This window comes from Gregarina niphandrodes (assembly GCF_000223845.1).
Source record: "Gregarina niphandrodes unplaced genomic scaffold scaffold00019, whole genome shotgun sequence".
Taxonomy (NCBI): Eukaryota; Apicomplexa; class Conoidasida; order Eugregarinorida; family Gregarinidae; genus Gregarina; species Gregarina niphandrodes.
Window position 1 is genome coordinate 151,040 of NW_011645788.1, and position 21,892 is coordinate 172,931.

Sequence of the window (21,892 nt, forward strand, 5' to 3'; positions counted from 1 at the left end):
CTAGGCCCCCTGGAAGTCACAGATTGCAGACATCTAACACCTGCGGAGCTGGAGGACCTTCGCCGTACTGCAGCCATAGAGTGGCTGGCACAGATACCACTCCAACAAAGTGCGTCAGATGTAGGTTGCGGGCCGGTCCCAAGCCGACTGAATCGATGGTGCTTGACTGCTTCTGTTATCTCTGCGGGTATTGTTATCCTCGGTGGGGCGGCTGCAGGCCTGATACATAGCATGAGCGGTAATTCGGAAGCTGCCGAACGTACCATGGGGAGAACATTTAATGTGAGCCTATCTAGCACCACGACCGAGAATAACACTACGAGCAGTTCGAACGTCTTGGATCTTGTTTCCACAGGTGCCGCGAACACAGTGAAGCGAATGCTCGACACCAGTTCAACTGCGCGTTATGTGACACCGAATACAGTGAAGCGAATGCTCGACACCAGTTCAACTGCGCGTTATGTGACACCGACGATTAGGCAAACACGGAAGGTTAGGCAAACACGGAAGACTAGGAAAACAAGCACCATGACCGAGACTAAGACCACGAGCAGTTCGAACGTCTTGGACCTTGTTTCCACCGTTGCCGCGAACACAGTGAAGCGAATGCACGACACTAGCTCAACTGCGCGTTATGTGACACCGAACACAGTGAAGCGAATGCACGACACTAGCTCAACTGCGCGTTATGTGACACCGAAGATTAGGCAAACACGGAAGACTAGGCAAACACGGAAGACTAGGCAAACAAGCACCAAGACCGAGACTAAGACCACGAGCAGTTCGCATGTCACATCCGACGTAAATGATCTTTCGACAACAGTCGCTGTGAACATGATCAAGAATACGTTGCAAACCGGGGCGGGTAGAAGTACAGAGACTATTCCAGAATATGGGGGTCCGTTTAAGACGCTGATGACCAGACTTGAATTGGACGGGCTCCGAATCACAGGGCCCAAATGCGATGAGGCCTTTAATTCGTCTGGTTATGGAGATGGTAGCTGGCCCTTAATCGGGTCAGGTTTAGGGCGATATCCATGTGATGGCAGTAGTGGACAATTGATGTGTGGAGAACCCTCCGCTGGCACCTGCCATCATTTCGGTCCCTGGACGTATGACGTGTTTGCGGTGAAGGACGCGATTGAACATTATTTGCAAAGGCTGGGAGGCTGCGTTGTACGGTGCGACCGTGATAGTAAAATGGTGCGCGATCTGTGGGAGGAGACCGCAAGGCGTCTTCCGTTTATTCCCCGGTGCCCTGATACGGGATTCATGCATTTTGATCGGGCCCCTTCAGTTCCTGAAGTAAATGACTTCGAAGCGATGATGCGCCCGCGCTATCCCGTCGTAAGGGAGTGCTCAGGAAAGTGTATCGGCTGTAAGAAGGATGCCCCGACTTGTTCCTGTGATTTTGCAAAGGTCAAGTGTCGCTTTAGGGCGAAGGGAGAAACGGTTGATCAATCGATTGAGTCAATCGGCTACAATACGACAGTGCTAGACGTAGCGAGACGGTTGTCAGCATTCAACACAAAGGACAGAGTAGGTGACAGGTATGACTGCGAATATGACTGCCGTAAGGTGAGCCCGGATGTTGCTACCGTCAGTGACTTGCAAGTTGTGGAGACGGAGCCCGCGGGTGCGAGTGACCCCCTAAAGTTGAGATTGGGTCGACGCGAGTTGAGCAAGGTTCAGTTGCCTTTGGAAGAGTGTGAGAACTATTCTAAAGACCCCTGGCAAAAGTTGCAGGACATTGGACGCTATCCATGCGACGGTGGAAGTGGACTGATGATGTGTAAAACAACGGTGGCTACGAGACAAAACTGCTGGTGGGACTTCGGTTGCGTTAAACAAGTCAATTTTTCTTGTCATCGTTTTGGTCCAGTGTCCATGGACGTCTTTGCGGTCCACGATGCTGCAAAACGCCATCTTCACCGAATCCAGGATTGTTCTGTTAAGTGCCATCGGGACGAGGAGACGACAAACTACTTGTTGTCAGAAGCCCGCCGCAATTCACAGAATGTTACTGTCCACCCTGTGGATGGCCCTGGTTTCGGCGTCGCCCTAAACACACCCTATTCTGCAGACCCAAGTTGTTCGACAACCTGCAATCAATCTGTGTGCCAAATCCCCGACTGTGTCTGCCGAATTGTACATGCCCTCTGTCAAACCAAGATTAACGACCAGCCCCAGTGGATTAACTCATTCCGATTTAACGCCCGAACACGGGAAGTGTTTGGGATGCTATCTATCCCCAAGGCTAACAGAAACCCCCGCTACCCAAATGGCAAGGATGATCACACCCGTGTCTGCCATACTGATTGCTATGGTCCTCTGTGGTCCGCTAATGTGGAGTAAGTTTCTTCGCGTCTCCCGCCTGGCCGGTGCTGGCAACTGTGTCATAATACACACACAAAGTAGAAATCATTTCCCAGCTGGATGAGGACGGAAACCCAGCTGCTTCCATAGAATTTGTTCGGCTAACTGGAAGTTTGTTCAGCGGGGGTAGAACTAGGCGTTCGTTGATCACCATGCCGGCGAAGTAACCAAACTTATTACTGTAGTTGCTCCAATAGCAGTGTACGGTGACAGTGAATTGGAATCAGTTCCATTTGAGAACACTCGTGACAATGGTCGTCGAGAATGAAGGTAATTAATTGTGTGTCGTGAATCAAGCAATGCGGGATGTGCATGACTTGCCAGGGAATGGCTTGCGTGCTCGAACGATCTGTCCCTTCAGCCCGCAATCAGTCCCCCCGTGCTGCATCAATGTCTACGATGTTGACTTCCTGTCGGATTCTGTTGGGTCCTTATAGCACGATAGATTATCTTAAATCCATCCATAGTGACCCCTGATCGAAACTCCGTCAACATAATACATGACCCTACTTCTTGTAGTTGTAGCCAACAGGCTTGCTGGGGTGGTCTGCCTTAGGTTCGGTCGGGCTTGATTCTGTTTGCTCCCGCTTCTTGTTGTCACCGAACCCCCCCCCCCAATTGAATCTTACGGCGCCGCCATTTGTTCTTTTTTTTTCCCCTGGTCCAAGATGCTCCACCAGGCCCAAGATGATTAACCTATCACAAAACAAATACCGTCAGTCAGACACCCCGTTGGGCTGAGCGCGTACACGTCGCCTACTGTGTCTGTCGGTGGTCGCAAATATGGAGAGACAATTCAAGCCAAACCTGCAACGTGGAAACGCCGTCTGGGTGTCTTTTAAGCACATGCAATTTCGGTTGGGTCAGTGTGTATGACGGAGTCTCCGAGCCTTCTTGGTAGAAGGTCGAATCCTACGCATTACGGCAGCTTGCCCGAGTGGTTAAGGGGGTAGACTCGAAATCTACTGGGCTCTGCCCGCGTTGGTTCAAATCCAGCAGCTGTCGGTGGCGACCGACGGGAGATGTAATGCGAATATCAGTAAGTGTTCGATAGCGGCATACTTTTGGGTTATGAGCAGCGACTGCGACGCCGCCAACCGCATCATATAAATGGATAAATGCAATACTTTCAATACGGCAACAGCAGCCCCTATCACAAGACCAAAATACTCCCGCAACTAAAATGCGGATTCACCTCTTTTTACTGAGGTACTGGCTCAGACCACTGGTTGCCAAGAAGGAATCGCACTTCCAACCTACCCAAGAGATCTGCCGCGTGCACGGCGAACCCAGTGCACGATGACACAAGGCGCGCCGCCAAATACTGGACTGGAAAATACTGGACTGGAGAACAACGCCAAACAAGCGCTGTCCCGTCCCTTTCTCCCTGTCCCCGTGATAATGGCCTCTCTCACCTGCAGGAATATGGGGCAGACGCCCGTGAGACGTACAGTTTGTGCAAAGTTGCGGATGTGTCATCCGGCCTCTGCAATGAGGAGTTCGATCGAGTCTATTGGACTGTGTTAAACAGTTGACATGTTATAAGAATTGGCTCCATCCAATAATAAGCACCTAAACTATCCTTTTCGAGCTGAGGATGAGAAGACACGAATTGCCGACACTAGAAATTAGTCCGGTGCCCGTGATCAAGATAAACGAGCCGTTCGGCCGATTGAAGGCAATGAATGTTTTGTGAGTGGCTTCGGCCCTTTCTACTAAAGTGCGAACCGTATAAAGTGGGATCTTGATTTCGCAAGGGGATCTAAGACGATGCATGCATGACCTTCCGACTTTGACCGAGAGGGTGAAGAGAGCTGAACTACCGACGTACCATGGACGCACACCGACGCGTTACCAAGAACTGTGGACCATTGGCTGCAACCGTTACTAGCAACCAACAAACTTACCGAACTGACTCACCGACCAACTTTTACACTACCGACCAGGGCCGTCAAAGACCGCATGACTCCCTACCACTTTTACCATATATTAACGACACAGGACGCTTTCCTAACATTCAAAGCTGCTGGCCGATCATAACGTGGGGTGCGACGAGGTATGACGTCTCCGTTTCGACAACTTCGCGGTAAGTGATTCGCGGTGGGAAGCAGCAAAATCTACTCCGCGAACTCGCGCGAACAGGCCATTAGATTTACTTTGCTGCGCCCTACAGGGATGAAGAAACTCTAGTGAATGCGGAGGAGAGAGAGAAGATCTGACTGTCTCCATACACGCGTTTTATTACACGGGTCAGACCACCTCGGGACTCTCGCCATGCTCGAGGAATATCGAGAGGGAGTAAGACTATCTAGTTATCTATTCGAGTCAGTTGAAGGTTACGGTAGAGAGATCCCCGGGCAACAAATGATAGGGTCCAAATGCGTTGGGGCATTTAATTCATCGAGCTATAAAAACGGCAGTTGTCCGTGGATGGAGACAATACTCCTTTTGGCCATACTCCTTCCGATTATTGCTCCAGTGCCAAAAGGAAGAAAAACCGTCTGGTCGTCCCTGGTGGGTCAGCATCTTTGAGCGGACGGCCTCCATGACCGTTAAAGATGGTGCTACGGCGCTTAGGACACTGTTCCGCATTTGATGGCAAACGACATTAGGCGTTGTGATTACAGGGAAGTAACCTTTGGTCCTAGTGCTGGAATGGTTGCCTTTGACAAGCGTGCCAATTCTACTGAATTTCACTTACTTGGACCTCCTTTCATGTTCGACGCGATTCTAGATGCTTAGGGAAAAAACCTTGGACAGTTGGAAATTAAATGACTACAGAAATTATTAGATCTTCTCAGAAAGGCGGCTGGGCGTAAACATGACAGGTATCGTCCCACCCAGATCGGAAATTCCGATCGTCGTCACCGCGGCAAAAGATGGGTCCGTTGCCTTTTGAAAGAACAACATTGTTCGAGTGGAACGGGGCCAAAAGTTTTCGGTGCTGAATTTCAAACGCAATGGACTGATCCTCTGCCGGAGTCGTTGGCGACGATGGTAATATTCGGACACTGATCGCCAATGAGTAGTATGCAGAGAAAGAACATCAGATCCAGACAACATCAGATCCAGAGAACATCAGATCCAGAGAACATCAGATCCAGACAACATCAGATCCAGAGAACATGCGGATATACAATAGTGAATGGTTCAAGTCAGCTACTTGGGTGAAGGGTTATACCGAAAGGGGTCTGTAACACCCAGGTGCTGAGATACTAGGAATCGATCGACTACCCCAGCAATAAGTTCACGGACCCAGCAGCAAATTCACGAAAGAGGGTTGCAATGAAGTTTGCTGTGGGTCAGAAGTGGGAACAGTCCCGTACAGCGCTACAAGCGCAAAGACAGCAAGCAGCAGGGTGCCCACCCTTCAGGTCGCAAGCAACGACGTTCAACGGCACACAATGGCCTGGCGATCTGGACGCAGTGACTCCCCCCGTCATGGGTTTTTTATACTCGAACCCCACGAGCGTGTGTCTGGCTGGACATTTGAGGCGCCGATCGCAGACGGCCCCAACGACACCAAAATAGTTTCGAAAAATTGTCATTCCCGCAAAACTGAGAACCGTAACGGGTTCTGGGCCACCTCTCTCCCCACCAATCGGTCCCCACCAATCGATCCCCATCAATCGGTCCCCACCAATCGGTCCCCACTAGTCGTCCAGAGAGCCGCTGAAGGCGATAAGTTGATATTTGTCATTCTTGTCGCAAGGTGCCAGCAGTTCGGAATTATCTTCGAGTCTGAGGCAATTTATATTGTCGTACTTGAGAAGACCAATGGGTACTTGTTTCAATTCTGGGTTCCTTGGCACGTTAGTGAAGGGTAGTTCTGGTAGTGGTTCGTATGACCAGGCATTGTAGGAGCCCGATTTACAGGTGGTTTGTTCGAGACTGGTCTTGCCTTTGGGTTTAATGCAGTGTTTAAATCCTCCTGCTCCGACTCTTAGGAGGCCGTCGTCTAGTAAGAATGATTGGGACCCTTTCTGGCCATGGCATCCGTAGGTGCCTACGGGTCCAGTGTCCTTGGTTTGGAGGTTGTCTAGACAAGTGCCCGCGATGATTCGTCCCTGCTCATCAACGTATTCGTCGGAGTCGTCGGTAGCGCGGCCTCCTTGGTGCACGGAGCCTGCGCTGAAGAGGCTGCCACGACGGGCGGTTTCCAGGTTCGGTACCCAGACATCAACGGCTACGTTATCAAGGAACCATTTGAAAGGCTTGCAGTCAAGTCGTTTCCGAACTTCCCAAACCATTGACAGATCACCTACATCCATACCCTTGGGCAGATTGCCAGAGACAATATTGAAAATTTCAAAGTACTCATCCAGCCAGACCATTGCCGTTCGTCTCTTGTTCCTGAGGATTTCTTCCATCGGCACTTTATAGACCTGGCCCTTCCAGTATTCCGCCGTTCGGAACACGTGGCCCACTCGGCTGCAGGGCACGTTGAGCAGCTGGCCGCCACAAGTCCATGTCTTGAACCCGATCTCCATCTCCTCGCCGCCGTACAACCGCATTTCGGGGTCGTAGCCGCCCAGGTCATCGATGAACCAAGACTTGTCTGCAGCGAACAAGCCACCCGCCATAACCGGCGACGCAATCGGCTCGAACTCAGACTGGTTAGGGGGATGTGTCTGACCTAGCGACCAAGAAAAGCTAAGGGTACCAAGGGCATTCTTCTCATATTCAAAGCTGTCCGCATCGATAGTGTGTATTTTCGGAGTTACAATCGTCTTTCGATTCTTCGCAATCTCATACACCATCGGCTCCATCCATCCCCTAGCACACTCAATGTGCGAATCCAGGTATACGACTACCGGTGATGATGTGTATCGTGTTCCTTCGATCCGTGCCATCATCAACCCTCGACGTCTGCTCCCGTAAATGAGACGCGTTTTTGGTAAGTTTTTTACGTGGTATGGCAACTCGGTGAACAGCCAGCTATGACTCGTATCGTTGGAAGCGTCGTTGAATAGCACAATTTCCCCCAACAACTCCGGCGGCGTCCTATTAAGAATTGAATGAACGGAACGTAGCAATACCGATAAGTCTTCGTTGTGGAACACGATCACCACATCCGCTCGAGGAAGTTCCACGTCACCGTAGTCCTTGGCCTTGCACTCAGCCGTGTTGTAATCCGCTATCTCGCGATCCAGCGCCAACGACTCACTTACTCGACGGTTGAAACAGTAACCCTCATGCGCATCTCGCTTCTGCTCCCGCGTCATCTTGAATGACAGCGGTCGCGGCACCCACAACGTCTCACCTGTCTCTAAATCGTATCCTACGCGGCCATGCAAATGCCGCGAGTCCACACCTACCTTCAACGCCTGTGGTGGACCCCCTGGATACTCCACCACGTCGTCGTGCTGGACCTTCATGCTAAAGTCCTACAACACGGCACCCTTACATACACTTGTCAGTTCACACACTGTTGAGCACACACTATTGAGCACTAGGGAAGGGAAGTTACCCGATCAAGTCGAATCATCGACCGCGGCACGGACGCCCGGGAAGTCAGTAGCGAAGCGTGTTCGTATCTCGGCAGGAGCATTATGATAACCACCAGCAGCACCAACGACAATAAACTACACCAGCGTAGCCGACCGGAGCGCATCAAGCGATTCGCAGCCCGGCTAACCTCTCTGACCGCATGAGCTGACAAACAACCTGGTTACTCTCATCCTGCTTACCTCGCTGGTTGCTCCAAATGCCCTCTGCCATACGAAAAAAATTACAGCGACCACGCCCCCACCGTCGAAGCTTGCCCGCGCAAGCCGGGTTTGAGTTGTGCTCCCCCTCTCCCCCTGCGTTCCCCCTCTCTCCCCTGCGTTCCCCCTCTCTCCCCTGCGTTCCCCTTCTTCTGTTAGGAAACTTGGTCTGAACCTGATCTGAATTTGGTCTATCCTGTTTCCCAGACGGACATGCACCTTGGTCGTTGGATGCACCATGCCACCTAAGAAAGCAAAGGCCAAAGCTAAGAGCAAGCCGGGGGGCAAGGCCGCGCCGGTGGCGGACGAGGCGGCTGCCACGCCCGCTGCCGAGAGCGAGGCGCCCGTGGTGAAGGAGCCCGCCAAAAAGGCTAGCCCTCCGGCGGCGGGTGAAGGCAAGGTGAAGAAGGCAAAGGCTTCGGGCGAGAAAAAGAAGAAGGCCTCTTCTAAGTCCAAGGAGGGTAAGACCGGTTCGGGAGAAGAGGCAAAAGGCAAATCGCCGGCTAAAGTCAAGTCCGGCGAGGCCAAGGTGAAGAAGAAGGGCAGCGGTGAGAAGAAGGCCAAGGGTGAGAAGAAGGCCAAGGGCGAAAAGAAAGCCAAGACCAGCGGAGAGAAGAAGGCCAAGGGCGAGAAGAAAGCCAAAACTAGCGGCGAGAAGAAGAAGAAGACTAGCGGCGAGAAGAAGAAGACCAGCGGTGAAAAGAAGAAGACCAGCGGTGAAAAGAAAAAGACCAGCGGTGAGAAAAAGACTAGTGGTGAAGGCGGTGTCTCTTCCAAGGCCGTAGTGAAGTCGACCAAGAAAAAGTCCAAGGCCAAATCAGGCGAAAAAGCCGGTAAAGCCAAATCGGGTGAGAAGGTCGCCAAAGCCAAGTCGGGAGAGAAGGCCGCCAAAGCTAAGTCTGGAGAAAAGGTGGCCAAGAAAGGTGGCAAAAAGGGCGGCAAGGGCAAAAGCAAGGAGGGGGCCAAAGGCAAGGGGGCCAAAAAGGGCAAGGCCAAGGCTGGCTCCGCCGAGGGAGAAGCCAAGGGAAAGGCGAAAGCCAAGAAGGGAGGCAAGAAAGCCAAGGCGCCCGACGAAGCTGCCGCCAAGGCCGGCGCTGAAGGCGAGGTCGCCAAAACCGCTGAAGGAAAGGCTGCCAAAGGCAAGGTAAAGAGCAAGGAAGGAGGAAAGGGCAAGACAAAGGGCAAGGGCAAGTCCAAGGAAGGCAAGGCCAGCAAGGAAGGCAAGGCCAGCAAAGAAGGCAAGGCCAGCAAAGAAGGCAAGGCCGGAAAGGAAGGCAAGGCTGGAAAGGAAGGCAAAGGTGGCAAGACCGGGAAGGAGGGCAAAGTCAGCAGCAAGGAGGGCGCCAAGGCCGGGAAGGAGGGCAAGGTGAGCAGCAAGGAGGGCGCCAAGGCTGGGAAGGTCAGCAGCAAGGAAGGCGCGAAGGGTGGGAAGGTGAGCAGCAAGGAAGGCGCCAAGGCCGGGAAGGAGGGAAAGGTGAGTAGCAAGGAGGGCGCCAAGGCCAAGACCGAAGCCAAGGCCAAGGAGGGCGCCGTCAAAGCCAAGGAGGGCAGCAGCGGCGAGAGTGTGGGCAAGAAGGTCAGCAAGGCCAAGGTGACTGGCCCGCCGGGCGCAGCCACTTCGTCTCAGGAGAGTGCGCTGGCGAAGGTGAAGGAGGCGCTTCCGAAGGGGAAGGAGTTGGCGAAGGAGACGAATGTGGACGTGCAGGAGGAGGTGGTGATGAAAGACGGGAAGAAGGTCACGGTCAAGACCACGACCACAACGACCAAGACGTTAGTAAAGATCCCTGTGGCGGGAAAGGACGGGGCCAAGGAAGGAGGCAAGTCCCCACCGGCGACCAAGGAGGGTGCGTCCATGTCTCCGGCCAAGTTGGCAGACGCTGCTGGGAAGACTGCGGGCGCGGTAGGCGCGAAGTCGCCCGAGGGGGCCAAGTCGCCTGAAGCCGCCAAGTCGCCCGAGGGGGCCAAGGCAGCCGAGGGGGCGAAGGCGGGCGAGTCGCCGAAGCAGGTGTCGCCTCGGGCCTCGGGCGAGATCACGGAGGTGGAGCCCCCGGCGGGCGGCGCTCCTATGGAGGGCAAGAAGAAGATCGCCGTGCGTGTGATCAAGAAGAAAATGCCGGACGGGACCATCCAGGTAGTGCGACGAGAAAAGGTGGAGGTAGACGAGGTGACCGGCGAGACGCGGGTCATATCGTCCGAGGAGGTGGGGTCACCGGCGGCCGCCAAAGCCACGCCAGCGGCTCCGCCGCCGCCATCTGTTGCGATCGGTTCCGCCACCTCCGGCACGCCCACGTCCCCGCCCACCACAGACGCGTCGCCACCAGCCCCCGGCCTGCCCCCCGGCTTCGTCATTCCTCCCAATGCCGCCGACATTCCGTGCCCGTACCACCACACCTGTATGGTGAGCAACACCGTCCAGCAAACCACAACCACCGTCACGACTGGCCAAGAAGCTCAGCCGCCGAAGCCAAAGATGACCAAAGCGGAGTGGCGCGCGTACAAAGCCGCCAAGGACAAGTACCGAGCGGAAGAAACAGAACGAATCAAAAAGCAAAAGGCGTACCTCACCGTTCGGAACAGGAAAGGCAAGAAACTCCTCAACACACCGGCCGCGAACTATGTCTGCGGCGGCTGCGCCCACCTGTTCATTCCAGACGATCATGATATCCCAGCCTGTCCTGTGTGTCGACGAATATCCTTCGATGACATTCCGTTGCTGATGTAAATAACATCAATACAGTTCTTCCCCTTGCCAATATCGTCTCGTGAATATCTTCTCACCCATATCGCCCCGCCCGATATTTGTCCGGCCTGCGTCACCTGCTACCAGCTCCGGATATCAGTTCCTGATATCAGCTCAACCCATACCGTCGGTCGTTCACTCGCTCACCAACGACATGACAAGCGACATGTTCTTCACGCCCATAAAGGATGCTGGGGCTTTGCTGCACTAGGCTCTTCTTGTCCAGTCAGTTTTTGGCGGGTCAGTTTTTGGCGGGTCAGTTTTCGTCCGGTCAATTTCCATCGTCCGCTCCATTCTTGCCGCCTTTCCGGACCACGCACGGACGCCCCTGGACCCACACAGTCCCTTGTCCCGCGATAGCACACGTGTGTGCGCCTTTCGTATGAAATCTGGGTGAGCGCAGTAGCGGTATGAAGGAGCACACACGTGTGTGCTCGCCTGGATGCTTGTAAATCTGATCCCTTTATTCGCCTACGCCTTGGGACACAGCAACACAACCTTTTTTGAGCATGACGCAGCACCGATCCTAACAACTAGTAAGGCGGAGAATCGTTAAGTATTCATGAATTTCCCAAGAGGTCATTTGTCCGAAGGGCTGGACGGCACAAGGACCTTACTGCATAATAGGGGTTCAACTGGAGCCGTTCACTGAATGTCCTCGACAGAAGAAGCGGTACCGGTACCCGTATCCCGTACGGCCACCGTTTGAAGTAACAGTTGCTGGAATTTGCATGATGAAAGAGATTGTAGGTCCGGTGATGCGGTGTCCGAAGGGGTTTACCTTGGAGTTGAATCCGACGTCTAGTTTCGATCTGCACGAGACTACGAAGGTGGTGTCAGACCGTAAGGTGGGCAGGCCTTTGTCGGGCCCGACGAACAACACCTTTTGGGAGAACCGTACGCCTCGCGGAGAGCCATATACACCGCGATACCCTGCGGTGAACAGAACACTGGACGAAGCCACAGGGGTGTTCGACAACCCCAGCGAGTACCGGTGTATCGGTACGGAAAGAAAGCTTTACAACGAGCAAGACTGGGCGGACATCGGGAGCCGCTGCACGCCGGGGTATCACTTGCAGAACGTCTTCGAGACCCAGACCAATCTGTATGAACCGACCAAGTACTATATTTGCGAAGGATACCCAGTCCTACCCCCCGAACCCTTCTGTCCACGAGGGTTCAGACCATCTCTAAACGCTTACAATCCCGCTAACTTCCTCCAAGAGAAATCCATCAGCTGCTCCAGAGCCACTCGCTTCAAAGGCCGCATGTGGTGTCCAGACACATTCGTACTCAACGGGGAACCGGCACCCGGGGTCCCATACGGAGGGGAGGTGGAGCCTACTACCGCAGACGTCAATTACGACCCCTACGTGTACGACAGCGTCTCTTTCACCCGCGACACTCCGGCCCGATGCATCAGGGTAAGCACCAGTGGGGGCGGGGGTGACTAATGGGATCTGCCAAGGGTGGGGGCTGTGAGAGGGCGACCGGCGGGATGCCAATGGGGCTGCGAAGAGGTGCGTTTTAGTGGGTGGCGTTGCATCACGACCAGTGCAGCGATAAGCAGTGTCACGACCCGGTGATCAAGGAGGTGGCCAAGTACGTGCGGCATTTTGCGTACTATGCGCAGAAGCGCGACCCAGATTACATCCGGTACATGGCTCTTCAAGGTTACAAGGACCGTCGCTGGCAGCCGAAGCAGCAGCAGTACCCTCAATAGCAATGCCAGTGTATCACTGCTAGTACTGGCAGTGCATCACTGCCCGTACTGGCAGGCAGTACCCGCACTGGCAGTGACAGTAGTAAATTTTGATGGATAAAGTCGCAGTCATTACGGGAGCCTCGGCGGGTATTGGGGCTGCGACTGCATTGAGGATGTCTCAGGCGGGCTGGACGTTAGTGTTGGTAGCCCGCCGGCAGGACCGTTTGGAGGAGTTGGGTCTGAAGGCATTACTGTGCACGTTTGATATCACGAATCCGTCCGCACCGGATCAGATTTGGAATCGGATCTCGGAGGCGCTGCCGGGTCGTAAGGTTGACTGCTTGGTGAATAATGCGGGACTTGCACTTGGTACTGCACCTGTGCCTGATTGCAGTCCTGAGGATTGGCAGCAAATGGTCGAAACAAATATACTCGCCCTTATTAAGCTGACCCTTAAACTTACACCGCACATGAACCCCGGTGCTACTGTCATTAACCTCGGCAGCGTTGCTGGCCGGTGGCCTTATCGCGGTGGAAACGTGTATGGTGCCACCAAGGCCTTCGTCAAGCAATTCTCCGAAAACCTCCGGTGCGACCTACAAGGTACCGGCATCCGCGTCTGCAACGTAGAACCCGGCATCGTCGATACCGAATTCTCCATCGTACGCTACAAAGGCGACCTCGATAAAGCCAAAGCCGTCTACGCCGAAAAACTCAGCTTGACAGTATGACCGCTCCCCCATACACAAATCACCTGCACAGGTCCAATACCTGCACAAGTCCAATCACCTGCACAGGGGTGACAGTCTTCAGACGGGACATCCTGTACGAGGACTGAACACAGCACACTTTGGACTGGAGACCTCTTTCCTGTTGCAGGCGGACAATGTTGCACAGACTATTGCGTGGGTTGCCATGCTTCCTGCGCGTGTGTCGATTCCCCGGTTTGAGATCGTGCCGGTGACCCAGGCTACTCGCGGGTTTGTTTTTTAACTATTTTTTCTGAATGATGGATACGACGCCATCGGTGGGTGCCACCGCGCCGCCGGGTCAGCGTGAAAAGGTGTCCGCACAGCAAGCTAGTCCTTTGTCGACAGCGGTAGAAAGCAACAGTACCGCCACTTGTGTGAATCCCCCCGTGTCCTGTGTGTGTGTCCTTCCTGATCCTGACCTAGGTCTACTCGGTCGCTGCTTGAACTTTGGTTTGTGTTATAGATGATGGCAGTCGCCGTTGGTCAATTGAGAACCGTTCGACGGCGGAGACCCCGGGTAGGTTGTCGGTGACGAGTCATATATTTCGTTTCTTGTCGACGCGCAAGTCCTCTTATGCAGGGGGCGAGGAAACGTTGTATGCGTTGCGACAGGAGCTGAAGTTGTTGAGGGATGAGTATCAGAGTGTGCTGGGGAGTTTAGAGCTAGCGAGTAATCAATTACGTTTGAGGAATCGGCAATTGGAGAGGTTTCAAGAGACTAACGACTACTGTCAGAAGTTGTTAGGCCGGAACAGCCGTCTTGAGCTGGAGATAGCTCGGGTGCAGGATGAGAATGAGTCTCGAATCCGAGAGTATACCGGTCGATTGCAGGGCACGGAGGAAGAGAAAAGTTCCCTTCGGACACAGGTGTTGGACCAGCGAGAACGTGCGCGGGAGTTGGAGCATTCGCTGATCGAGATGGAGTTGATAAAGAAGAACAACGAGCGTTTGAGGAGTCAAGCCGCAGACCTGTCGAGTCGAATGTCATTGTTGAAGAAGGAGCTTGATGAAGCGACCAGTGCTCGGAAGGCGGCCGAGGAAGGGGTGGGAAGTCTAAAAGATGAGTACGATAAGCTTCTGAGGATTTACACGTCTCAACTGAACGCTATTGGAGAGACTTCTGAGACAGTGGAAACGGTGGCCAAAGAGAACAGATCTTTAGTGCAACAGGTGTCTGAGCTGAAGGAACGGTTGGCTGATCGTAACACTGGTTTCCAAAAACAGCTAACTGAACTGGAGATGAAATACGCCGCGGCGGATTCTCTCGCAGCTAATCGAGGACAGCAGTTAGAGTTGATTGAAAGTCAGTACGAGAAGCTGTGTGAAACTTTGGGTATTCTTAAGAGTAAACTTGCGAACCAGGACCAAGATAAAGAATTGGAACGTCTTCAAAAACTATTGAATGACCGTGAATTGGAGTACCAATTGCGTATCAGTGACCTTGAAAGTAAGGCTACTGGACTAGGAGAAAAACTGAAGAGCTATGGTGAGATGCATGCGGTAGCTGGGAAGTTGGTTCAGCGTAATACCGAGCTGGAACGGCTGGTATCGGAGCTGTCAGATCCGAAGTCTCATTTTGACTTGGAAAAGTTGCGAACCGAAAAGGAGAGCGCGGAGGCAACGGCTAAGCGTTATGCGAAGGACATAAAAACTCTGGAGATCCATCTTGCATCTATGAAGAAGCAGCTGGAAAAGACTGGAAGTATAACCAGGGAGGACGACGAAGAGCTGCGCCTGGCGATTATTGATGCTTTGAAAGAAGACCACAAAAGAGAGATAAGCGATTTGGAGCTGGAGTACAACGAGGAGCTTCGGCGTATCCGGAAGTTACATCAAAACGAGATAAACAAACTGAATGAGGTAACACAGGAGGGACGTATTGCTTTACGAGAGCAGATTAAACAGGAGCTGGATCGTGAGTTCGAAGACAAGGAGAAGAGTATGAGGGAAGCCTGTCAAAAGCTGGTGGACGAAGCTAGAGTGGATATGGACAAGAGGCTTCATCTATACCAAGAGAAGGTTGATGAGCATCATAAACAGATTCTGAATAGTATTGAAAGGCAAAATAAACATCGTATCGATCAACTTAAAAAGGAAGCCACTGCTGCACGACAGCGATACGAAAGCGCACTTGCATCCGTGGTCGCCGAATCTGACGTTAAAATGGCTGCCGCTGCTGAGGAAATGGATCGTCATTTACGTGATAAGGATGAGGAGATACAGAAGATGCAAGCATTATTAGTTGCCGCTGAGACTAAACAGAACATTGAACCATCCGAAACAAATATTCTTAGACTACAACTTGAACAACTTAAGAGTGAGATGGCAAGAGATAGAGAAGAATGGTTGACGGAATATAATCATATGAAGAAAAAATATGACGATCTTTTGCAGAAACAACTTGACGAAAAGGAAATGGAAATTGAACAACTAAAAACATCTCCGGGTCGTGGTGGTTCAGGGCCAGCGATAGCCAGAATTGAAGAACTGATAAAGCTAAGCACAAATGCTACTAATAATCAGTCAAGAGAGTTGCTTGAAAGCTTACAATCGAGTAAGCTGGATTTAGAAGAGAAGAATACATTACTTCAGAGGAATATAACATCATTAGAAGAAGATATTACTCTAAAAGAAAAGGAAATTGATTCATTAAAAAGATCCATTAAAAGAAATTCATTGATAGCAAGTTCTGGTCAAAATATCCCATCTATGAAAGGTATCTTGAAAAGGAATGAGGAATTGGAGAAGAAGCTGACAGAATTAAGTGAAAGACATCGGGAAGAGATTTCAACAAAAATGAAGGAAATTTCTCACTTGAGAGATACTCTTCGCACACGTGTGCGAAATTCTGATAGGAATTCTATTGAGGTTATTGAAGTTGAGAAGCCTGAGACTAGAAAAGTTATAAGTCAACTTCATGATAGGATTAAACGTTTGGAAGAATCTCGTGCCCAGCTTGCATCATCGTTACGTTCCAGTCAAGGGGGAACTGAAGGTCGTCCCGTGTCTCGTACTCTTGACGCTACCGAAATGAATCATGTCCATCAGAATCTCCAACGTCATATTTCCGAACTTAACAAAACTATTGAAGAAGGGAATCGTCTTCAAAAAAACTCACATCAAGCTTTATCTGAAGCCGTTGACAAGAGGGTTGAGAATATGAAACTTGAAGGTATGGTTTCTGCTTTGCGGGCGAGATTGGAAGAGCAGCAGGAGAAAGTTAAGATGATGGAAGAGGAAATGGATAATGCTGCTAGATCTGTTTCAAGCCCTGTGATTGTGGACAATAAATTGACGTCAAGAAAGGAAGATGAGTTGGCCATTGAGAAGCACCGACTAGAGGAGACATTGGAGCATATGAAAACATTATTGGCAACTAAGGAGTCTGGTCTGACGCGAGAAATTGAAAATCGAAATGAGCAAATGAATATCATTGAAAAGACTAATTCGGAGTTATCTAAAGCATTGGAATGGAACAAAAATCTTCAAGCGCAATTGAAGGATTCATTTGATGTTAGTCCTAGAGTAAATTTTGAGAAAACTGAGCAGCTTTTAACTACCCTAGAAAGTGAAAATTCTTCAAAAGCGGAAGGATTCCAATTAGAGATTTCTCGTTTGCAAGCGTTGATTAAGGAACGTGAATTAGACTGGCGAAGACTGAAAGAAGATTCTGATGTGATTCAAGAACAGCTAAGAATCACTAGCATTGAGAAAATGGAACTTCTTGATAAGCAACACAATCAAGAAGTATCTCGTCTAAAAAGGGAATTAGAGAACCGGAAGGACGTAATTGACGGTTTGACTAGAGAGTTGGAGGATGTTCGGAATAATTATCGGCATTCTAAGGAAGAAGGTGAATTACGACTAACTGAGCTTGTTCAGAAAGTGTCATCTCATTTTAGTCAGCAGGAGTTGCTTATAGCCAGGATCCAAGAAGAGAAGGATATAGATACGGAGAGAATGAAACTTGAGATCCAGGCGTCTATTGAGGCGCAGACAGCGCTAGAAGCAGTTATTCAGGAAACGCGTAAGACATTGTCACAAAAGGAGGAAGAATTGAAGGATTTGTTGGACCAATTGCGCGTTTTGGCTGAGGAGATGACAGGAGATTCTATTTCGGATGAGCTGGACGTGTCCAAGATTCGAGAGGAATATTCCCGTCTTGCTAACGCCTTGACAGATAGCCGTTCCGAAGTTAGCCGTCTAACTTCGTACTTCGAGCAACTTATCAGAAAACAGGAACAGGAGGTCATTTTCGCCCGACAACAACAGAGAACTCTCGGCCAGTGGGGAGACCGACTCTCGGCCGTTGAGGATGGGAAAGCTATTGACTCCAAGCTGCTGCAGTATAAGGGGGATGTTAGCAAGTGTCGCGCCGATTTGGAGAGGTATAATCAGGTGGCGGAGAATATGCGCCCTCTTATCCAAAACACTCTCGATTCTCATCTGCTTACTGAACCTATTCAGAATCTCCACACCGCCACTGACCACATCCAAGAAGCACAAAAACATTCCAAAACTCTCTTACATCGAGTTCTCAACGATTCATTCGGCTCCAAAACATTCAGCTCTCTAGTGACCAAAGTGCAATCGTTTGTTAACAATACCAGCGATATGCACACTTCAATAACGCGAACTTCAACAGGTACATCTCACTCCATCACTGTTACCATACACTCTTCTGCCACACATCTTCTTGGGCAGTGGAAGAGGACATTGTGTCCACCAAACGAAGCTTAGGCGACGACCTGACCGGGGACCGAAAACGTGCTCGTTAGTGTGCGTCTCTTTGTCACAAGCGTCGCACTCCATTTTTTTACGAGGGATGGCGTCCTTCAAAGCACGCCCTTACGTATGTCCATCGATTGACTGCGATGTGGGTGGTAAAAATGTGGGTGGCAAAAATGTGAGTGCTCAAAAATGCGAGGAACTCTTTGTCCGTCGACTGATCGAAGTTGTACGGGTTGAAGTTGTGGACCCAAGTTGTGGGCGGGAGTTAGTTGCGGAAGCCGAGTGCCCAGGCTTGGTCTGTGTGCTGTGTGTCAGTGAGTTGTTCGTAGAATCTAAGGAGGCGGTCTTCCCAGCTCGAAAGGTCCTTGCAGCCGACTCCGGAGAGTACCTTGAGGAGCTGGCGATCGTCTAATATGGCTGGTTGGACTGGCTCGCAGCAGATGGATGCTGGCGGTCTGGTGCCGAAAGCCTGGGGTGGGACAATGCAGGCGGCGCAGGCGAATTGCCGCAGCACACGGCCAGCTGCGGCGACGCAGGCTTCTTCATCAGTTGTGGTTGCTTGGGGGAAGAGAGCGACGGCTACTTCGGGAGCCTGGAAATCGAACTTACCTTGCCGGGTGGGTATGCCAATGTCGCTAAGTTCTTGCAGCGTTGGCAGGCCGTGCTGGCGGGGGCAAGCCTGCAGCGCTCGTACGACCTGGAGGGCCACTGCCAGCCCCAGTCGTCGTGAGAACTGGTTCTCGCCCGCCGCTGTCTTCAAGTCGTAGTAAAGTGCTTCCGACTTGGGGTCCAGATTCTTCAAAACCTGCGCATCTTTTATCCTCAAAACTGACGCGTTCACGTCGTTTCGGTCTGCACAATCTAAGTACATACTGCCTCCATGTACTGCTAACAACAACGACACGGAGTGCAGCAGGAACCCTCGCCTCACTTGCGCACAGCAAACTTTTCTTGCGCTCATCCCCCGAAAAAATATTTTTTAGCCGCGCGTTTTACTCCTCGTAATAGAGCAACAAAAAAACCCAAAATCGCTAGCCGCTCATACTCAAGCCGCGTCCACACCTTGCAGAGTTCATCTTGCCTTATTGCAGACACGCTGACACGCTGCTGTGCGTGCGCCTGGGACTTGTAGACATAGGAGCATCTTGCATACTCGGGAGCACCTTTATTGAATGCGTTCTGAACGGGTGGCTGCCCCCAGGCTTTCGAGATTCAGGTTTAGTCTCAGATCTCACAGGTTTAGTCCCGATGGCTTCTACCTGCACCTCGAAGGACTACGGACAGCCGCCCCTTCAGCACGTATTCAACCGTGTGCGTTCCCCATGTCTGCTATCAATCGACCGACTGTGTCTGTAGTCGGAGGGGATAAACGTCTCCTTGATCAACGTCTCCTTGAGTCTCTAGTCCGCCCCATTACGTGGCGTCCAGCTTCACAGTACCTCCTCCTGGGGGACCCTGTACAGATAACGGTGTTGCAGAACTCGTCCGTGTTTTCGTCCGTCCGTGTTTTAGAACTCACTCCTCTTTTAGAACCCACTTTTGACGTCTAACCCAAGTGGGCTAGACATCAACAGTAGACGAGTCCGTATCGACGACGGGCGAATCCGGCTCCCCGGAACCGGAGACAATACCTCATCAACAGCAGATGGGCAACTTACCGACTGACCGGCTCGCTCCCACAGAAACAAAGATAGACGAACGTGAAGCTGTGGGCCTGCGCTGGTGGGCCTGCGCTTGCCCGGAGCATTTGTCGGTATTTGGTCAACCGCAGACCAGGTTGTTGTCGAGTACCGCAAAAAATCGCATAATCCGCCGCTCCGTGTGTGCGACATTGTGGCCCAGTTGTTACAGCCGGCGTGCAACCACGATTGTGGAACTCCAGTGGGGGCCATGCTGTGAAACGTTTGGCAGAAGTCATCCGTGTGTCGGCAGAGGGTGAACTGTGTGATGGAAGTTCGTTTCGTGACACGTGTTCGGTTGCCTTTCTAAAAACAGTCCTGTTCCCACTCCTGTTCCCACTCCACTAGTTGTTCCTCGACTGATTGTTCCCTGTCCACAGACAGTTGTTGGCGCCTCCTGGCTAGTTGTGTGAGGGCCACCAGCTGGGTGTAGTGTGGTTGTATTTGGTCGCATTAGGTTGCGTGACGGTCCAGGCTTGTGGGGAGTAGTTGGTTCCGGTGAGTCGTCGATAGAGGTGCCTGAGCCTCGTTTCCACATCTTCGTAGGTGTTGCAGCCGGCGGCTGAGAAGACGTGAAGTATATCATGATCACTGACAGTCTGTTCGGGTGGAGTATCACAGCAGCCTTGGATGGGTAGGTTGTGAGCCAGGAGGCTGTCTTGACTGACAGCGCAGCCGTTGCTGGCGAGTTGGAGCATGACAGCACCGAACTGTTTGACGGCCTGTGTCTCGATGACTTCCCAAGCGGCAGGGTCGTAGGCGACTGTCCAGTCTGGCAATTCGTGCCGAGGACGTACCAGTACGGTTGCCTGACAGTTACGAAATGCTGGCATTCGGACCTGATTAAGCGAATCTAGGAAAGACACTCCCTTTCCATGCCGGTCACGCATCTGCTTCACGATCTCCAACGCCAAGCAAACTGCCGCACGTCGTGTTAAGCGACTACTCTCTACCACCTCCTCCAAATTACTCTGACATAACTCCCATGGCACTCGCGCCCCATCACCAGATGTCGAAGTTGCAAAAACCACCTTCTCCTCCCGCACCGCCGTCATCGCCGACGCGTCAACACAACCCAAACACTCTCGAGGGTCCGCGTGAGCCGCCACCAGCAAAGACGCCACACCCTCCACCCGTCCACTCTCTCCAGCCACCAAGGCTCTCATCCTCTCAAAATTTTACAAACATAAACCACACTCAACGATGCAGCCCACCATGGGGAGAACATTGCATGCCGACCAACACCCCAGAACCCGAACTCTTCTGGCGGAAGAAACGTTTCTGGCGGGAGGGAGGCTGCCGTGCCTGATGCCCCTTACCGTCGAGGCGTTTTTATGATACGGACTGAGCCCTGTTGATGCGTGGCGATGAATTGAAGCTGGTATCGGGTATGGCGCTGGGAGGTGGACCAGAGCACCTCACCAGCGATCAATGATGGTGGGCGAAAATTGCAAGCGGGGAAATGCTGTAGGAATATTGTGTCCAGACCAGCGGAATCACCCTAGGACAACATCGCGGCTTGTCGAAAGCTCATCGGCTTGGCCGCTCGTCAACCGTTCTTGATCGTGCAGGATGAAGCTCGTGAACTTTGCAGTATTTTCGGTCCAGGCAGCAATGACCTGGAGGGGACTCTGGTGGAGGCGCTGCCGTGTCTTCACCCACTGCCGTGCCTTCACCCCTGCAACACTTTCATTGATTGACCCTGAAACGACATCGACCGCAGCACGTCCCCGCACGGGGATGCTAATGGAAACTCCGTACGTCGTCCTAAAGATGCTGTGTCATCCATCCGTCAAAATCAGCCCCAATGGGCAGCTCGGGCTGTTAGTGGATGGCAGGGGGCGTTTTTAAACATCAGGCAAGAAAAATGCCGTTTGGAGGCACACCACAGGCGGATGAGACTGATGGCGATTCTTCTTCCGATGTCCCACCCGTAGCCGTTGAGAGAATCGAAGCCGAAGATGTGCCTGATAACGAGACGGTATATCTGACGATGAGACGTATTAAGAAGATTGAGAACATTGATGTAACAAAATGTCGAAGCTTGTCTGTAATATCATGTATTCTGGAAGACATGCGAGGTGTTCAAGGCATGATTAATTTGGAGGTTCTAGAATTGTATCAAAACCAAATCAAGAAAATCGAATGTCTGGAAGGAATGACAAAACTTGAGTAAGCCCCCCCCACCCATTACCCCCCCC

The 21,892-nt window shown here is 51.9% G+C and overlaps 9 protein-coding genes and 1 non-coding gene across 10 annotated transcripts; 7 read left to right on the forward strand and 3 right to left on the reverse strand.

The window, feature by feature from the left end:
• Window positions 1–528: 528 nt before the first annotated feature.
• GNI_096060 (hypothetical protein) lies at window positions 529–2,355 on the forward strand (the record flags this gene model as incomplete). The annotated part of the gene is made up of 1 exon (XM_011132693.1): window positions 529–2,355. One exon carries the CDS (start codon window positions 529–531, stop codon window positions 2,353–2,355), a length of 1,827 nt encoding a protein of 608 aa, XP_011130995.1.
• A 944-nt stretch (window positions 2,356–3,299) lies between these two features.
• GNI_096070 lies at window positions 3,300–3,381 on the forward strand. Its single transcript has one exon. It is a non-coding gene; the product is annotated as a tRNA-Ser (tRNA).
• A 2,648-nt stretch (window positions 3,382–6,029) lies between these two features.
• Window positions 6,030–7,754, reverse strand: GNI_096080 (putative polypeptide N-acetylgalactosaminyltransferase; the record flags this gene model as incomplete). Its single annotated transcript, XM_011132694.1, has 1 exon — window positions 6,030–7,754. One exon carries the CDS (start codon window positions 7,752–7,754, stop codon window positions 6,030–6,032), a length of 1,725 nt encoding a protein of 574 aa, XP_011130996.1.
• Window positions 7,755–8,322: 568 nt separating this feature from the next.
• GNI_096090 (hypothetical protein) lies at window positions 8,323–10,806 on the forward strand (the record flags this gene model as incomplete). The annotated part of the gene is made up of 1 exon (XM_011132695.1): window positions 8,323–10,806. One exon carries the CDS (start codon window positions 8,323–8,325, stop codon window positions 10,804–10,806), a length of 2,484 nt encoding a protein of 827 aa, XP_011130997.1.
• Window positions 10,807–11,558: 752 nt separating this feature from the next.
• GNI_096100 (hypothetical protein) lies at window positions 11,559–12,547 on the forward strand (the record flags this gene model as incomplete). Its single annotated transcript, XM_011132696.1, has 2 exons — window positions 11,559–12,248; window positions 12,356–12,547. 2 exons carry the CDS (start codon window positions 11,559–11,561, stop codon window positions 12,545–12,547), a joined length of 882 nt encoding a protein of 293 aa, XP_011130998.1.
• A 92-nt stretch (window positions 12,548–12,639) lies between these two features.
• Window positions 12,640–13,522, forward strand: GNI_096110 (short chain dehydrogenase; the record flags this gene model as incomplete). Its single annotated transcript, XM_011132697.1, has 2 exons — window positions 12,640–13,254; window positions 13,409–13,522. The coding sequence occupies 2 exons, from the start codon at window positions 12,640–12,642 to the stop codon at window positions 13,520–13,522; spliced, it is 729 nt and encodes a 242-aa protein (XP_011130999.1).
• A 225-nt stretch (window positions 13,523–13,747) lies between these two features.
• Window positions 13,748–18,021, forward strand: GNI_096120 (putative viral A-type inclusion protein; the record flags this gene model as incomplete). The annotated part of the gene is made up of 2 exons (XM_011132698.1): window positions 13,748–13,763; window positions 13,862–18,021. The coding sequence occupies 2 exons, from the start codon at window positions 13,748–13,750 to the stop codon at window positions 18,019–18,021; spliced, it is 4,176 nt and encodes a 1,391-aa protein (XP_011131000.1).
• Window positions 18,022–18,277: 256 nt separating this feature from the next.
• GNI_096130 (hypothetical protein) lies at window positions 18,278–18,883 on the reverse strand (the record flags this gene model as incomplete). Its single annotated transcript, XM_011132699.1, has 1 exon — window positions 18,278–18,883. The coding sequence occupies one exon, from the start codon at window positions 18,881–18,883 to the stop codon at window positions 18,278–18,280; it is 606 nt and encodes a 201-aa protein (XP_011131001.1).
• A 1,209-nt stretch (window positions 18,884–20,092) lies between these two features.
• GNI_096140 (hypothetical protein) lies at window positions 20,093–20,857 on the reverse strand (the record flags this gene model as incomplete). The annotated part of the gene is made up of 1 exon (XM_011132700.1): window positions 20,093–20,857. One exon carries the CDS (start codon window positions 20,855–20,857, stop codon window positions 20,093–20,095), a length of 765 nt encoding a protein of 254 aa, XP_011131002.1.
• Window positions 20,858–21,558: 701 nt separating this feature from the next.
• Window positions 21,559–21,867, forward strand: GNI_096150 (putative protein phosphatase-1 regulatory subunit 7 alpha2 protein; the record flags this gene model as incomplete). Its single annotated transcript, XM_011132701.1, has 1 exon — window positions 21,559–21,867. One exon carries the CDS (start codon window positions 21,559–21,561, stop codon window positions 21,865–21,867), a length of 309 nt encoding a protein of 102 aa, XP_011131003.1.
• Between the last annotated feature and the right edge of the window lie 25 nt (window positions 21,868–21,892).